At 39.3% G+C, this 13,321-nt stretch overlaps 1 protein-coding gene across 4 annotated transcripts in view; it reads left to right on the forward strand.

Annotated features, from left to right (window-relative positions):
- Positions 1–70: 70 nt before the first annotated feature.
- LOC139637529 (glutamate receptor 1-like) overlaps positions 71–13,321 on the forward strand; it is a 73,516-nt gene continuing 60,265 nt past the window's right edge. For 3 of the 4 annotated variants that reach the window (XR_011694604.1, XR_011694606.1, XM_071506309.1), the window contains exons 1-2: positions 71–406; positions 5,510–5,644. Coding sequence is in view for 1 of the 4 variants with exons in the window: in XM_071506309.1 (XP_071362410.1) it covers positions 124–406; positions 5,510–5,644 (418 nt within the window). In the remaining 3 variants the exon portion in view is untranslated. The remainder of the gene's footprint in view (positions 407–5,509; positions 5,645–13,321) is intronic. The other variant, XR_011694605.1, reaches the window with a different exon arrangement.

Raw genomic sequence — 13,321 nt, forward strand, 5'->3', positions numbered from 1 at the left:
GACCAAAGAGAGAGAGAGAGAGAGAGAGAGAGAGAGAGAGAGGTAGTGGGGTACAGAAACAGTGAACACACACTCCGACACCCAGAGTCGACGCGGCAGCAGAGCTCTGCGCTTCAACTATGGATGTTTGATAAAGAGGGAAAGAATCAGAGAGATAAAGAGAGAGGACTGACTGAAGCAGACTGCCGGTGGATGTGTGAGTCTGTGGCCGGGCTGAGGTGGATCTGTACCGGCCCCGGTGTGAATGGGATTACGCCGGTTGTTCCGGGGTCTCCTGTTGGTGCTGCTGCTGGAGGAAACATGCGGCTGCAGAGCTCCTCGGTCCCCTCGGTCCTCTTCCTCCTGCTGCCGCTGCTGCTGATCGGCCTCTGCAGCGGCACAAGTTTCCCAAGTAATATCAACATAGGTGAGTAAGTGGCGGGCTGAGGGGTGCCTGCGCCCCGGGGCGCTCCGGGACCAGCTGGAAGACCCGGTCGGATTTTATTTTCTACAGTCCTCCAAGATAAAATCCAAGATTTTAAAATCCTAGTTTCTATAAGACTATATATTCCTATATTTCTAATCTAGGCGTACCCATTAATTTATATTATGGCCATTAATTAGCCTATGCGTTTTATAATGACGCACTGTGTTAAGGCTCTCATCATTTTTCATAAGAAATATGAAAAAATAAAGGATTTTTGGAAGCTTAATGCTTCAACACTAGCACCTATAAAAGTGATTAATTCCTAAAATTGGTTCATGTAATAGTATAGTACGGGAATATTACTAGAATATTCCTGTTGTCACTTATGTTTGTACAGTATCAGTCAGCACTCTAATAATGCCCATAGCCGGGATTCCCTCTGCGATTTACAGGATATTAGTATTCATATATTCATGTTGTGACTTACAGTATTTTGTAGCCCTTGCGCTTAAATATTCCCACAACATAAGAAATTGAAGAACAATATTATCATAATGATGTAGGTGTGTTCAGGTGCTCAAAATTACAGAAATATTGTTTTTCCATTTCTATAGTACCATGGACAGAGTCATATAGCCCCAGTGTAGGAATCAGCACCATGGACAGAGTCATATAGCACTAATGTAGAAATCAGCACCATGGACAGAGTCATATAGCACTAATGTAGAAATCAGCACCATGGACAGAGTCATATAGCATTACTGTAAGAATCTGCATTATGGACACAGTCGTATAGCACGACTGTAGGAGTCTGTTCCATTGAACAGAGTTAAATAGAACTAATTTAGGAATCAGCACAATGAATAGAGTTGCATATTACTACTGTAGGATTTGGAAGTATGGGCAGTTATATGGAACATCTGTAGGAACTAGCACCATGTACAGAGTCATATAATGTAAGATAGTAGTAGTGTGTTGTAATGCATGTATAGGTATGGATTTTTGTACATTTTGTACATCATTCCTTATATTGTTAAATTGTGCTTAACTGTACGTCTTCTTTTATCATACAGTGTGTAGCCAACAATCATTAATTGTATTGTTCCTGTAATATGGGTCTACTAATGATTTATTTTACATAAGGCTGCAACTTTATTTTCATTATTTATTATGCTGCCAGTTATTTTCTTAATTAATTGATTAATGAAATATTAAAAAAAAAACAACTACTTAATACTTAATACTTACTACCCAATGCAATGTCAACAGTATGCTTGCTTTGTCCGTGTAACAGTCCAAAACCTTTAGATATTTAATTTACTGTCATATATGACAAAGAAAACCTGAAAATCATTGCATTTAAGAAGCTAGAACCACCAAATGTTTGGATTTTTTTCTTGAAAATGGACTGAAATGATTAATTGATTATCAAAATAGTTGCAGATTAATTTTCTGTTGATTGATTAAATGATTGATTGACTTCCATTAGCTATACTTATTAGGAGGTAAAGTGCTTTTTTTTTACCTTACAATTTTCCTTTAATTCCCTTGTTGTGTCATGAAGGTGCTCAGCAGCACCTATGGTAGTAATTCTCTATAGTATCTTTGGATAGTGTGCTTAATGGTCCCTATAATATTTCCTCTGGGATCTTGCAGCCTGTGGGAACTGGTTCAGTGTAGCCTTCCTATATTCTTTATAAAATTTTCACAACTGATACTCTCACTCCACTAAAGCTTTTCTGGCAGCATTGGTGACTGATACCACTGCGATTATGTTATTCAGAACCTTGCAGCACTATTGTTGTTGATTTTTTTTTTTCAAAGCACAGTCTCCTCAGGTTACTTTACAGGGGAAATGAAACACGAAATGAAATTCATCCATAAGACCACCAAGATCACAAAAAACAAACAAACACATAAACACTCTTCAAAAAAGGCATAGCTCAACTGCCAGAGTTAAGGTAGACTTTGTGGTGGAACATCATTTTTATTTCATGTTACTTTATACTATTAATCCACTACAATTCAGAGGCACATGCACTTTTTACCCCTCATTAAAGTGATGTACAGATTAATTCATCATTAATTTTAATCAAATAATACACTGTAATATGCATTACTCTGAAATGGGCCATCCTGCATAACAAATAGGATTTGGAATACAGGGTTTTTACCTGTAGGCAGAGAGCAACAGGTTATTTCTACATTGTGGTGCTGCTACTTTTACTTGAGTAAAACATGTGCATACTTCTTCCAGCACTGGGTAGGTTATCACCTGCACACTAGGAGCCCTGCTGCCTGTGTAAATCATCTGTAATATAGAGTTCAGTACAGTTGCTAATCTTCTTAAAGATGTTGTAATCTTGGTGATGCTTTCTTTTTGTTGTTGTTGTTTCTTTTTTTGCCCCATGTACAATACATTGACCTAAAGTGAACAATATTTAAAAATGTTGAGTTTCCTTTTTAATGATTAGATTTTTGATTTGGAGGAGATTTTGGTAACTAAGACCATTGAGAGAAAAAAATACCCAGAGCGTTTATTTAAGTAAAATATTAGTTTTTCCACTGTAAGATAAAAGTTCGTATTCAAAAATCATATAATTACAGAAGTGTTGTCAGTAAAAGTAAGAGGGATTGTTATGCAGAATCACACATGTAAGAGGTTCTATTATGATATAAATTATATTACTGGACTTTTATTATTGATGCATCAATGTGTAAGCAGCATTTTAATGTTGCAGCTGGGTAGGTGAACTATCTGAACTATTTTATATCCTGTTGTGTACTTTAAAGTTTTACTTAAGTACAGTTTCCACCACTGGCTAAAGCAGAGAAGACTGTATTTTAGGAAACTCCTGGAAATTGAATTGGTTCACATACTTGAACTGTATAACATGTGATCATCTTGGTTGTTGATGTCTTGATGATGAAGTCACATGTGGGTCTGGCCATCATCTGAAATGACTTTCACTGTTATATTTGGTCACCAAATGAATCCTTCATCAGCTCTTTAAGTCCCATTTGAACCTTGACTGGTTTGCTCACATTCAGTGTGGATCAGCCGGCTGTGGGCTGCAGAGCGTGTTACTCTCCCAAAGTGAAATTATAATGTGATTTATCGAACCACTGGGCCACACTCCTGCTGCATGTTTCCTGTCCAGTTTGGTTCTGATGTGGCAGCGAGTTGAACTAACCTGTATTTCACCAGAATAAACTCTCTGTAGTCCGTGTCCGTCTGACCCTGCATACCAACCAGAGAGCATCAGCACTAAAAGTCAGTAACATGGGTCCTGTCTGGATGTGTTTATTGAATCAGCAAGGCCTTCTGTCAGAACAGATGGACTGCTTCCAGCCTTTAAACCTCTAATGAATAAATCATATACTTTTCCAATAATATCCCTGTAACATCCCCATGTTTTCCTGTTAGCAGTTTTCATTATTCTAGGTAAAATAAGATGTATTTTATCTTAAATATAAGTGTCATCACAATGACAGGATGGTGAGTATGAGCTTAAACAGTTTATTTTACCACATGGTCATTTTTAAAATCTACTAGCTATTTTGTGATTACAGTAATATGGGCCTCTGTGGCATTTGTGTCATATTCCTGGTCACTTTAATACAGTGTTTTACATTAACTGAAGCTCTGCACTTAAGTTTAGTTTTTAGGCATTTGTACTTAACTTAAGTCATTATTTTTCATGCAGCTCTATATATTTCTACTCTAATTAGTCTGCTACATTTATCTGACAGCTTCAGTCACTAGTTACTTTAAAGATTAAATGGATAACCATGAGTCAATATATAATATGAAATAAGATGCCCCTCTGAAAAAAATAAAAAAATAGATAAAATACATCGTTAAAATGGTTACACAATAATACATCAATAATACATAATAATAGTAGCCTACTTTAGATACTTTAAATACATTTTCCTATTATAATACTGTGCTTTTACTGTAACATTTTCAGTGAATTTCACAGGAGTATTTTCACAGTATAGAAGCATGGACAAACAAGTGGCTGTAAATGAGCTTTAGTTTAGTCTAACATACTCAAAGAATTGATTGCTTTTCATTTCTATTCATATCATATGTCTATTTTGAGACTGTGTCAGCATTTGTGAACATTACACTTTAGTTGTACCATTCAGAAGCTTTTATTTTGAAGGCGTAACGACGACAGGAGACGCAGGTGAAACGGGAGCTCAGTAAAGTTTGTCTTCAAACTGTCGCACTTTGTGTTTGTGAAGCACCGGACTGACAGCGGCACGATGATGATGATGGTGATGGTGATGATCAAGATGATGATGATCAAGATCAATGTTACGTGACAGTATAACGTCTTTCAGCCTCTTTAGTAAGTTAAGTTGAAGAATGAGTTCTCATCAGTTAGCTTAAGTTTGCATCTTCACTTCCGGTTCGACAGCTGAAGGGGAAGTTGATGTGATGAAACCTGGACTCCAGGAACTGTTGCAAAAGTGTCAGGTCTGTGAAGCGTTTCATTCTGTTTGTGAAAGCATGACAAACACAAGAAGCTGTTTCCCATCCGGACCGAATCGGACCAGGTCTAGATCAAAAACCTGTGTGGTCTTGATTAACAAAGAGCGTTTAAAGGCTGGTTTAACTTTTTATATTAATACATTTATTCACTTTATCCTTATTTATGACAAAGAAAAGCAACAAATCTTAACATTTGAGAAGATGGAACTAGTGAGTTTTTGGAATTTATGCTTGAAAAATGGCAGAAACAATCAATTATCAGAAATAGTTGGCGATTAATTATCTGTTGATCAATTAATCGTTGTGGAACTAATGTAGAGCTGCAACTATTTTGCTATTTGATGAATCATTTGAGTTGATTTTCAAAGACACTCAGCTGGATTCAGATTCCCTGCTCAGCTTTCTAATCAGAAACTAATCAGATCATCAGACTGTGTCACACGGCTCATTAATGCCCAAGTTAGTTTGTAGTCCTCAAACTGAAGATGCGGTATATTGTGATATATTTGTAGACCTACAAACCAAAATGACATTTTCAGTAATTGTAAACAGTTATTTTTGAAATGATTCCCTCATTATTTCTGTGTCTTTCTGAACAGGCGGCCTTTTCCCTACCGGCTCCCATGAGTACGAGGTGTTTCGTTTCGCCCTGGCGCAGCACCAGGACATCCCCAAGCTGGTGCCACAAGTAGACATGGTGGACACGGGGAGCAGCTTCGCCATGACCTACGCCTGTAAGTTCAGAAACTAATGAGTCTGCGTGATGAGCCTGAGATTCTGAAACTTTTATTTTTAAATGTTCAGTGAAACATTGCAATGGATGATGGTGACTGAGGGATGGGGGATATGGTGGGAGAGAACTCTGCAGCTCTGCAGGGCTTGTGATTTGACAAATGGCTCCTGCTTTTTGGTTTTGCAGCACGTTGATTGTGTGGTTGAGTATCAGTGTTTCCAGGTTTCCTCAGACAGGCTCTGATAAAGCTGCTGTCCACAACGTGCTCAGCAGCACACAGACACACACAGTTAGAAAACTGTACATAGGTATTAAAGCAGGGTGTTTGCAGAGGCAGTTTTCTCACACGTGGTGGACTTGCTGTCTTCCATTTGCATTGTGTTGTGACATTTTCAATGGATGTGTAGCTCAGATCCTCTATTCTGATTGGCTCACTCACCTGTTGTTACTAGAGCTCCAGAGAGAAGCCTGAGAGAGGAGATGTACAACTACACTGAGATGGTTTTTGGTTCTTAAAACCACAAATATGTATTTTTATGGATCTCAACACTTTAAATAAAACACTGCAGAAGTGTAAAATATGAGGCCTTTAAAGTGTCAGCTATTGTGTTGGTTAATTATTTAGTCCATAAAAGGCCAGATAATGCTGAGAAATGCTCCACATGAGTTTGCAGGAGATGTAAGAAAGTTGTGTCTGACCCACAATGTCACACATAATCACAAAGTTCTCTCTCAGCTCAGTTTTAAGGTTTTATGTAAGTGCTGCAGAGATCAGGTTCATTACAGTCATTGCTGAAGCCTTAGTACATGCAACATGTTGTTTAATTGTTTAGTTCTGATTATTTACAGTAGCGTCTTCATCAGGTGTGTTGTTGGTGTGACCTCAGACACTTTGCTGCAGGCCTGTGAAGGTGTAGCCCTCCGTCCACTGTTCTCACCTTCACAGGTCAGTGCATCGTTCCTCCATCATCCAGGCTCCATTCAGCAGACTGGGGATTTAGGGAAAATAGAAGTAAATGAGGGCCGGCTTTAAAAGAGCAGACAGCTGCAGTAAATGGACGTAGACCAGAGGGAGCTCAGCACTAAATGGACTCCGGCTCCAGGGAGCATTGAGTACAGTAGCTGCAGAGAACAATGTGCTGACCTTGTTTTGTTCTGCCCAAAATGCTGAATTTACCAGCTGACCTCATTACACCTGTATTTAAATCATCGCATATAATGACCCTCAGCTCAACATTAGACTTTCTTAATATGATGTAGGCTGCGCTGTAAGTGTGGTAACTCAGGGCGGTACCCAGGACTGCAGGAATGCTTTGGTCATTACTCAAAGTCTCCTCCTGACACCAAAAAGACAGTCTCTGAAATGTATTAATTATTTAGATTTCATTCATATTTTCTGCAAGACTTCTTTAAATTGAGTAGTTCTCTTAATTCCTCTTGAAGTGAACATCTGGTTTTATTCAGCCTAACTCAACCAAATTAGTAACACTTTACTTTAATTCCCCTGTTTAGCATTTTATTGTTTATAACAAACAATAAAGAGGAAATCTTTCACATGCAGGTTTAAAACTGCTCCTAAATGTCTTAAAGGTCTCATATTGTACGTTTTTCCAATGTTTTATTTGCAATGTTGATATCCATGGGAAGATACTGTGATTTTAAAAACCAGAAACCATTTCAGTGTAGTTTTACATCTCCTCTCTCAGGCTTCTTTCTGGAGCTCTAGTAATAACAGATTGAGCCAATCAGAAGAGAGTCTCTAAGCCTTCTGATTGGCTGACTGATTTCTGAATGATCTAAATAAAAATATAGCAGATTTCAGGTAAATATTTAGAGAAACCAAATCCTGCAAGGTTGGATGGTGGATCCAGGTGGGCGGGGCTTGAGGCATGGCTAAAGGTGGTGACTGCTTTGTTGTGACATCACAAAGTTCTAGAAGCACTGAGGCCTCGTTTTAATGCTCACTTTCTGAATACATGCTGTGTGCATTTCCCTGTGGACTAAGGGGTTTGATACTTTCACTGTATTAATATAGAACCTAGACCCACTTTATAATCAAGAAAAGACATAGAAATCTATCTTTATACTATATGGGATCTCTAAAGTCTGGACCTCACGAACAGTAGCAGGAAACCTAAATATGTCTGTATATATTTGCTATAAAGATTGACTAATTGTTAATAAATGGCCTAAAATGCTAGATAGAGGTGGGTTATATCTCCAGACATGAAGGTCTAGAAAAGAGTATCTTAAATTTCATTTTCAAAAGTCAGTGAAATTGTTTCTCTCTGCATCAGTTTATTTTATTTTATTCTGTCCAACAGTCCAAAACATGATACAAACTTTCACATATGAGCAAAAGAAAATCAGGAAATCTTTGTTTTTTGTAGCTAACACCAGCAGTTATCAAAATAGTTGCAGATTTTCTCTTGATGAACAAATTGACTCATTGACTGATTGTTGCAGCTCTGAAAATAATTAATGATCGTACCTGAACAACCATAGTGGTTGTTCTGTTCTTTTTTCAACCCTCTAATACGACCTATAGCAGCGTCTCCTGAAATACCCTCTCTACGGCAGCAGATCTTTGGTTGTCATGGTTACAATAATAAACATGCGGACTGTACTGAGAGCAGAACACCTACATTCATCCACATGGTTACTAACTGTCATGGTTTAGGAAAAGATGGTGATTTGGGTTAAAATAAGTGCTTCCACAACATCAGACCATCTTTGTTGTCATGGTTACAATAATAACATTGAATAGTCATGGATAATAGAAACAACATGAACTGCTACTTTCACATGGGAATTGAACACCGCTGTCCTGTGTCATATTCATTTTGTTGACTGATAGCTAAATACTCCCTTTACTTTTTAATCTGCTTGTCTGAGTCTGAAAACGCTGGAATGATCCTAGAAACACAAGTTTTAATTGCAGAATATAAACCTCCTCCTCAGTGGCTCGTAGCGCCCTGCTCTGCCTCTTCAACATGAAAACTAAATCGTGCTGCATATCACAGTGGTTTTAGTGGCGTTTTGAGCTTTAACAGCGCTCTCTCAGATTTAGTTTTAGGGCCCAACAGAGCAGCCGAATCCCAGAATGTGTTTCTAGTTCGTGGTTGATATTTTGAAACTCAACACACTGTTTTGTTTTTTTTTTTTTTAATCAACAAGTGCAGTAACAAGTGCCTGTGTTTTTCTGCTGAGTGATGCTGTGCAGAATCCCACAGAGGAGGAGTAGGAGGTCTTCAGCTCATCTGACAGAATCTCTTCCTTTGATTTGGTCGGAGCGGAGGTTTAATACTGCACGAGCATTCAGGGAGTTTAACCCAGCAAGGTGAAACATCCTGATCAGAGCAGACATCAAAGGTTGATACTCACAGACGCACTGTGCAGCACTGATAGAACCACACTTTACCTCTTTTTTAAAGCAAGAATAATCTGGCTGGAGTTTGGTGAGCACAGCATCGGTTGTTTAATGAAACACGCTTGATATTCCTGCTATCCCTGCTGCCTGGTTAAGATATAATTTGAAAACGGTTTAATGTTTTTGTATCAATATTTTTAATACATGTTTCAACTGAGACAAAATGTAGAGATTACATGTGAAAAAAAACATCCATTAGGGAACAGAGGGGAACTTATCATCAGAGAGGAAATGCCATTTAATGACATGACATTTCATATCATTCAGAGCTCTGGGTTGGTATTTGCTCACTGGGTGTTGTTTCTTTGGGGGGATCTCAGAATCAAAGTAAAGAAAACACAGTGGTGAGTTGCAGGATTTTCCTCTGGGCATCAGTGATACATCTGATTAGAATATTGTGACACACTGAGCTGCAAATCCTGGAAGGGGGAGATTCCAAGGGAGCTAAAGCTAAACAGACTCATCAAACAGAACAAATGAAACTGGCTTGAATGTTAATATTTAACATATATTTAACATGCATTTCTGATTTACCATCTTCTGAGTAAAATCAACAGTGTCAGTGTCAACGTTGGGACCTTATTTGTAGTTTCAGTGTAGTTTTTATTTACTTATTTATGAGGTGCTATATGGAAGTTTTGATTTGAAAGTTCAGTTGCTGCCTCTGGTTGTCCTTCCTGCAGGCAGGTCTCTGGTCCCACAGGTGGACTGTAACTCCACCATCAGGTGATGGTGGTTCTTGTTCTCCTCAGGTAGAGAAGTGCTACATGTGTGACTAGACCAAACACACCAAGGACTGCTGTCTCCAGCTGCAGCTAGCAGGCTAGCTGTTTAACAGCTAACATGGGTCAACTACGATTAGCAGCGATTTAACTTTTAAAATTAAATATGTAAATATTGAAACTTTTAATGATGCGATCTGTACGATTCATCTGCGAAGTAGATCATACACCAAAGTAAGATCATCCACCCCTACTTGTCTGATTATTTTAGAGGAATTCAGTCCATAAATCTGTGCAGTCCAAGAACCAATAACGTCAGAGCGTTGCTAAAATCAAGATGCTTCTTAGTAACAGTGGATCAAATAAATCACATCAAACAGATAAATCAGTGTGTGACAGATGTGGTGGGTGGTGGAGGAAACTGTTTTACTAACAGTAAACAGTGCTAACAGTGACTGAGTTACAGTGTGTGATTGATTAATTTGTCCGTCATCAGGAATTATTGTCACATACAACTGAGCCGAGGATAAGATGCAGTAACTGCAGGTTATATCATCTCCTCTGGTTCTCCCTCATACTTTGATCTGATGGTTTGTGAAGATTCTCTGTCATCTAGGTCATGGTTATCCAAGAAGGTCTAAATCAAGGGCCCCTTTTAAATTGAGGTCCAGCTGTACTGCTGTTAAGGAGATATCCTCGATATGAAGCCTTTGCTTGTTTACACTGAACCAAAGAAACCAGCAACTGCGTCGGCTCCCATCCTGCCATGCCAGCTCTCACTTCTACACAGATATTAATCCAGCTCTGTGATGATTTCTACTGTCAGCATAAAGGTGGAACAATAACATACCCCAACCCCTCCCCCACCCTCCATTGCATGTTCGTACCATTTATACATAACAGCGAGGCGGAATAAAGGCCCAACATTGAACAGGCTGTGTAAAGGGGGCTGTGGCCAGCTGGACTTGGCTGTAGAAACTTGAAGACGTTTCTCCACCATACCCAATTATTTAACCTCACTGAGCTCGTTATCAAGGCCATTGATGTCACCTGGTTTGTTAGTGCTCCTCGCTGTTGTAAGAACTGTCAATAGTCGTGGGGTCACCTGAGGTCACGTGGATTCAGTCCCCTAGTTTCTCAGTGAAACCGTGTCATGTCTCTTTTCTGTGAGCTGGTGTTGGTGGTTGTTATGTGAGAGCAGCTGTCACTCCTGCAGCTTGTCGTCACTCCGACTAATTCCTGATAAAAGTGAGTGTGAGCTCAGTGTGTGTCAGACGCAGCAGCTCTGAGGACTGAGTCTCTGCTCTCACACACATATTTGTTTTTGCAGCTCAGATGCAGTCGGGCTGCTCTGCTCCGACTGTGGAGTGAGTCTCACAGGAGGCAGAGCTCAGTCTGTTTTACATTTCACACAACAACAAACCAGGGAGAAAACAACAGACAGAGGGAGGCAGGAGGGAGGAGGGAGGACGGGTGTCGTAGTAAGAGAAAGACAGAAGAAGAGTAACAGGGTTTAGAAAGGAAAATAGGGAGAGAGCGAGGGCAGTGTTTCCTCTACCATTACCTTGGGGAGGGACTAAAGAAAATAAAATTAAGATCATAAAAAAACCAAAATATTTTATTTATGTTATTTACCTAATGTATGTGCACGTTTAATTTCAGCTCACTGCTCTCACACTGAGCTGGAATTATGTGTTTTGATGTTATTTACAGTGGTGTTTCTCTCCTCTGCTTCTTGTTTCACTGTGTGTGTTAGCCCCTCCCCCCACCTTGTGTGTGGCTTCGCCTCTCCCCGTACCATGTTGTACCCTAGCCCCTCCCCTCGCAGAACAGAGCAGAGGTGGTTCGACAACTTGTTTCAGAAAAGTGCAGTAACAATTTTACAACAGTTACTATAAACCCCTCTGAAATTCAAGATTCAATTTATTCCAATTTAATTTTATTTTTATAGCGCTAAATCATAATATACATTACCTCAAGGCACTTCACAGGGTAAGGTTGAGACCTTACTTTATTATAGACAAAAACCCAACAGTTCCCTAAAGAGCAGGAAGAAACCTCCAACAGAACCGAGCTGAGGTGATGTCATTAAACATCTGGCTTTGTCTAAAGGGCAAAATTTTAAATGAATTATAACATGACAACAAGAAAAATGACTAATTCTCACATCTCAATACTCACATCTCAACATGGGGCAGAGAGAGATGGGGAGGACAGGTTGAAACAATCAGTCGATTAATCAATTGGTCTCATGTGACAGTAAACTGGTCATTTCTGGGCCAGATTCATCTTGTAGGGGCCAAAAAGTTGTTGTTGACACAGACTGTACATGAAAGTTTCTTGTATAATTGAGTAATGTAATACAACTTTGCTAGAGGTTTTGTGAGAAAATTGAATAAAACATAACTTCAACAAAAAAAAGATCAATAAAAACGTAAACAATTTAGGTTGTAAAACTAGACCGTAGGCAATGAGAGGGAGGATGGAGGACCTGTCATAGTTGATATTTTACAGCTGTGGTGCAAATTTCTTACTCATTTTTGATTAATTCAATAGTATAGACCCAAAGATGTGCAGTAAACCCGGGGCTTCAGGGCAGTCCTGCTTTGATAGATTATAATCTCAGTTTAAATCGTAACAAATCACGAGGCTAAATGAGGAAGACGGGAAGAAGGAGAGAGAAAAGAGGACAAACAGCTTCACAGCAGAAGACGAGGGGGGGGGTTGTCAGCAGTATCCGCAGGGCAGGTGGGATCAGCTCAGGTGCAGCAGCTCCATCATTCAGACTCTGTTCACGTCTGGGTTAGAAAAATAACCTGCAGCACTGAGCCGAATCAGGACAGGAAAGATCATTCTGCTTTATTCAAACCTGTTGTCTCAGCAGGAACACAGGACAATCCTGATTACAACACTCACCCTTAAGTTTTCTACTTAAGTATGACACTTAAGGTTTGATTTCTCCTGAGCAGAGCGAGTTGCTAAAGGGTGTTACACAGAATCTCTTAAAAGGTTTCCTTAGTTCAGGAACTAAGTTACAAGTAATTTATAGCATTGGAAAATTCTACAGTTTCCATGGAGACTGATTATTTGCTGGCATTAGCTTGTGATACCTGTTACCACTTTTGGAAAGCCGTTAACATTAAAGGAGAGCGCTGCTAACTCATTCTCATGTGGGTCTGACAGAGCTTCACATTGTTCATCAGACGGTCAAAGAGTTAAAAGTCAGTGAGTGACACGGCACACCTCTGATCATGTGACCCGGCACACAGCTGATCAGTGACCTGGCACACCGCTGATCATGTGACCCTTGCACATGCTGACACACACTGCTGATCTGCAACACCTCAATTTAAATACTTAAGTGAACATTTTAAGGAACTTTAAGGAGAAGGCTTAAGATTGTTTTTTGCAACCATTTTTATTTTAAGGAAACCTTAACTCAGACTTTAAGGAAAATCTTAACTTAAGGTCTTTTTAGCCTCGGGGGGCCTGATCTAAGAGCCATTTCTGAAATGTTTTGCCTTAA

The sequence above is a fragment of the Trachinotus anak genome, unplaced genomic scaffold (genome assembly GCF_046630095.1).
Source record: "Trachinotus anak isolate AG129_WGS33_773 ecotype Australia unplaced genomic scaffold, CSIRO_AGI_Tana_v1 ptg000020l, whole genome shotgun sequence".
Lineage (NCBI taxonomy): Eukaryota > Metazoa > Chordata > Actinopteri > Carangiformes > Carangidae > Trachinotus > Trachinotus anak.